Source organism: Euphorbia lathyris, chromosome 3, assembly GCF_963576675.1.
Source record: "Euphorbia lathyris chromosome 3, ddEupLath1.1, whole genome shotgun sequence".
Lineage (NCBI taxonomy): Eukaryota > Viridiplantae > Streptophyta > Magnoliopsida > Malpighiales > Euphorbiaceae > Euphorbia > Euphorbia lathyris.
This window is the reverse complement of record NC_088912.1, coordinates 39,816,197-39,821,290: the sequence shown is the minus strand read 5'-3', so window position 1 is coordinate 39,821,290 and position 5,094 is coordinate 39,816,197. Positions and strand designations below refer to the sequence as shown.

The 5,094-nt window shown below is 32.6% G+C and overlaps 1 protein-coding gene across 1 annotated transcript; it reads right to left on the bottom strand.

Annotated features, from left to right (window-relative positions):
* Positions 1-2,092: 2,092 nt before the first annotated feature.
* Positions 2,093-3,676, bottom strand: LOC136223563 (uncharacterized). Its single transcript, XM_066011645.1, has one exon. The coding sequence runs from the start codon at positions 3,511-3,513 to the stop codon at positions 2,269-2,271; it is 1,245 nt and encodes a 414-aa protein (XP_065867717.1). The 5' UTR covers positions 3,514-3,676; the 3' UTR covers positions 2,093-2,268.
* Positions 3,677-5,094: the final 1,418 nt, after the last annotated feature.

Below are 5,094 nucleotides of genomic sequence, written 5' to 3'. Positions count from 1 at the left end.
GGGCCGTGAGGTCTTGATGTGTTGACTTGGGCTTGACTTCCACTTATGGGCCTTTAGACTTTTTATCTTAATGTCTTATAAATCAATAAACTCAACATTGAACAAACATATTAGTGTGAATAAATCAAAGCATTTAAATTTAATGTGTTAGAATATTTTTTTATCAATTAATTAAATAATTTTGTCAAATCAAAATCATGTGGAAAGGTGTTTCAACAAAGAGAACCGATGAGAAGTGGTGGTGCTCGGTAGGGGTGGGCAAATAAATCGATCAAACTAGTAACCGAACCGAAAACCGATAATCCGAACCGAACAAATCGGTTAACCGAACCGGCAGTTTCTGTTTAGGGTTGAAAAATAAAATAGTTTCGGTTTCGGTTCAAAATATTAAAAAACCGATGGGTTTCGGTTAACCGAACATTTACATATATTTATATATATAATTTATGTTATATATTAAATCAAACCAAATCCCTAAGTCTAACATGGTATCTATATAATAGAGTAAAATAAATTGTCTCTGGAATGTGGAAAACATCCCAAGTTCTCTTTTTTCACTTTTTGGGTGCCTCTGTTTGTAGTCCGGTGAAACTTCCTCCTTGTTTGGATTTTCTTTTCTTCCTAATTGTTTTATAGAGAAATGGGTTTCCACTTCTGATCATGCATTTTTTTTTTTTTGGATTTTCACTTATTTAACGAAATTGATTTAATAATTAAATCACGTGACTAGTTTAGTTGATGGTTTTTTTTTATATGTGAACTTATGCTTAACCATTAATTTTGATTAATCATTTTAACCATTTTGAAAAAACAATGTTTAAATGGTTAAAAACCGATAACCGTAAAACCTAACCAAAAATATTGGTTTACGGTTAACCGATGTTAATGGACCGGTTTTAGTTTTAATAAATTAAAAACTGATAGTTTCGGTTAATAAAATAATCTAATGAACCGGTTAACCGAACCGTGCCCATCTCTAATACTCGGTGGTTAAGGAAGTCAGGTTCTGGTGATTTTGGTAGTTTAAGGAGCAGCGAGAGTGAGAGTTTTCAAAATCCTAAATTAGGGGCTCGAAATTCTCTATTGTATAACAATTCTCCACTAATTATGGAGCATTAAAGAGTCTTATTACTAATTCAAATTGTTCCAATTATAATTGGTTGACTTTGGATCACAACAAGTTTTATGTGACATTTATTCTTTATATTTTAAATGATATTATTTCTCCATATGGTCAACAAGGTTAAATGACATTAATTTTTTACTTGGTAAGCTGGAAAACTAAATACCAAAAACTTGCCCTTGTAACCTAATATATAACCCATTTTAAATCACGTTTTGGACATCTTCTTACTTATAGTTTAAGTGGAAGAGTTGAAATTAATGGCTTCTTCTCCTCCTTGGTGTTCTACATGTAAGCTAAATGTTAGTTTTTAAATATAGAAAACAAAATAGATTGTGGAAAAAACTGATGATGGATCGGGAATAGTTATGTGATTCAAGTCATGGCTATGTAGTTGTCAATACATATATGATTTATTTGAGAAGTCCACATGTTAAAAAACAAAAACAAAAACAAAAAGATTTAAAAGCCACTCCTAATTTGGCAAGAATAGGAAAACGATCTGAAATTCCATGAGATTCAATATTTGTAAAATGACATCCTCTATTCTGTAACCGTAGAAGCAACATTCATGAAATCATCAAAAGCATTTCTTTCCATGCCCCCATTAATAAGCATTACATTCCAAATCCTCTATTCTGTGACCGTAGAAGCAACATCCATGAAATCATCAAAATCATTTCTTTCCATGCCCCCATTAATAAGCATTATATTCCAAATCCTACTATTAGACTCTAAAACAACTTCACAATGAATAAATTGATTATCACTTTATGTCACGCAAAAATTAGACTCTAACAAGCGTAGTGAGGATATTGCATTAAAAATATTACATTACGAAAGAAAAATGTATTAATTTGAACAAAATATATTGCATAAAAAAATGTTGCAATTATGTAGAATGAGTTGTTTGGAGCAAAATATATAACATTAGAAAAAGTTGCAATTATATACATTAAAAAGTGTTACAATTGTGTACAATGTAGTTATCTAATAAAATGAACAAGATTTTTAGAATTGATAATGACCGGTCTCATATTCATATGTTCATGTACAATAGTTGTGAAAGAACAATACTAGCACAAAAAAAGAAGAATAATATGAAAAAATTACAAAAGTCAAAATTCATTCTAGGTATCCATTTCTCACCTTGAAATAGAAAGTGAGATGACACTAGTAAATTTAATCTCAGTATAATCAATTTCCTTAGTTGAAACCTTGGCTAATTTACTAAGCTTAAGAAGACTCCCAGTTGCCAAAATTGCCTTAGAATTAATATCATGCAAACTTCTTGCATATAAACATCTACATGCTCCACATGCTGCCTCAAATAATTTCTCATCTTTCTGTGGGCCCATTAAGCAATGACTCAGTATTCTTAATACTGGTTGCATTAGCTCCCATGGCAAGTCAATCCTCCCCTCCTTTTTCTCTACCTTCTCCTTTGCCACGACGTCGTTTTTCTCCTCCTTCACTTCCTCTTTCTCTGTTTTCTCAACTACGTCGTTTTTCTCCTCATTCCCTTCCTCTTTATCTGTTTCCTCAACGACGTCGTTTTTCTCCTCATTCCCTTCCTCTTTATCTGTTTCCTCAACGACGTCGTTTTTCTCCTCCTTCACTTCCTCTTCTTTTTCCTCGATGACGACGACGTCGTTTTCTTTATACACATCACCATCCTGACCAGCCCAGAGCTCACAAAACTCACAGAAATCAATTTTAGAATCCAAAGGAATATTTGCGATCTTACTGAAATATAATTCTAATGCGACTCCAACAATTCTAGCTCTTCTTGTTGATCTCACGGTTCCATGAGGTTCTAAGCTTGGAGATATAACTGCTATATTTAATTCAGACGACATGTTCTTCGTTGAATCTTTCGTTTCATGATATATACTCGAATTCGATAAATTCGGTATATTCACCGTTATCGCTTGCCCGTTCCTTGTGGTGGTTTCGTAGGCGTAGAGAGCGAGCAAAACCGCTTCGAATCCGGCTAAAGGTTTTCGCTGAGGGATTCGGGACAGATAAAGCCCCGCGATAATTGGGAGAAATCGGAGGACTAGGAGTTGGAGTTGTGGTGCGTTGGCTTGAAATGTGTCGTAGAACCACCGGCAGAGTTGATTATCGCCGGCTCCGGAATCGGGATGCCGGAGAAGGGAGGTAACCTGGGATGAGATTTCGGGATCGTGGAGGAGTGCGAATACGGGGTTTTGAGATGAGAGGATTGAAGGAGGAATTGGAGTGATAGAGGAGAGGGATTGGATTGCTGATTGAATTTTTTCGGAGCGATCTGTTGGTGAGGATTGTGAAGAGGGATCTTGACCGGCGGTGGAGGTTGTGGCGGTGGTGTTTGTTGATGAGGCTTCCGAGTTGAAGCTTTCTTGAGACATTGTTTGTCAAAGGAAAATTAATTGTAACAAAAAAAGAAAAACTAAAAAGTGAAAACGAGGAAGATGAGATAATTAAGGAGAAATGTTAGCAACTAATTTATTAGATATGGATGGATTTCCGCACTTATCTCTCATTAATTCTCTTCTTTATTTTATACATCAACATAAGGAATTTCATTCATATCAACTTTTCAATTCTGATAAAAGAAATTTGTTCAAAAAAATTGATAAAATAAATAAATAAATAAAAACAAACAATTGTTTGTTTTTGGCAAAAAGCATCCTGAGGCCCCTGATTTTTCATTGTTTGGTGCATTAAGCCTTCGATCTTTTATTTAGATACATTGAGCCCTTGATCTTTCACCATTTGGTGCATTAAGCCCTCGATCTTTCATTTACACACATTGAACCTTTGATCTTTCATATATGGGTGTATTAGGTCCTTCCATAAATCAATTAATATATAAGTTTATTAAGGGCATGTTTGGTGTGACAACAAATGATGTCCTAAAAATAACAAATTCTAAAATAAAAAATATATTATACAAATTAATAAAAATAATTTAAATAAAAAATAAAAAATTTATTGAACACAATAAAACCTTGTTTTTCGATAATTATGTTCTAAAAATAAAAATAATGTTAAAATTGAAGCACATTTTGTGGAAATAAGAAGGGTAATTTTATCAATAACAAGTAACTACAAACAACTGTTCATGAAAAGAGCTTTTCATGAAAAGCTCCAAAATGTTGCAGTGTCCAGAGAAAATGCGAAACGCTGCAGTTATATAAACCTAACCAAACATGTCCTTAATAAACCTATATATTAATTGATTTACGGAAGGGCCTAATACACTCATATATGAAAGATCAAGGGCTCAATGTGTCTAAATGAAAGATTGAGGGCTTAATGCACCAAATGATGAAAGATCAAGGGCTTAATATATCTAAATAAAAGATCGAGGGCTTAATGCACCAAACAATGAAAGATCAGGGGCCTCATGATGCTTTTTGCCTTTGTTTTTTTTAAGTGTTAGCTAATAGATATTGCAGTTATTAACTATTTATTATTAGCCAATTGACTATTAATGTTTGGTTGAATGTAATTAATGGTTGCTAGTATATAAAATGTCTAATGTAAATAATTTATTGATTCCTATATTTTTGTTTAACATGTTGTTCAGTTCTTAACTTTTATTATATTTAATAGTTTAATCATTTAAAGATGGATTAAACTGTTTAATACTTCAAATATGTGAAAGACTAAATTGTTGAATAGAACAAAAATTAAGGATTAAGTAATGTATTATTAAAATATGATGTCTAAATAAAAATGTAGGGCTACTAAATTATTTACCCAAATATCTAATATGACCATGTTTTAATCAACAAACAAATTATAAAAATAAAAATTATAATACAGGAATTAATAAAAAATAGTCTAACCAATTAATGTTGCTGAGGGGTCGCAGGTGTTCAATTAAGAGAGAAAGAGGATTAGGGCGTTGTCTACGAGCATATTGCTCAGAGTGAAAGAGAGCATTGAGAGAGAAAAACAAGAATACATATATAAGGGGGAAG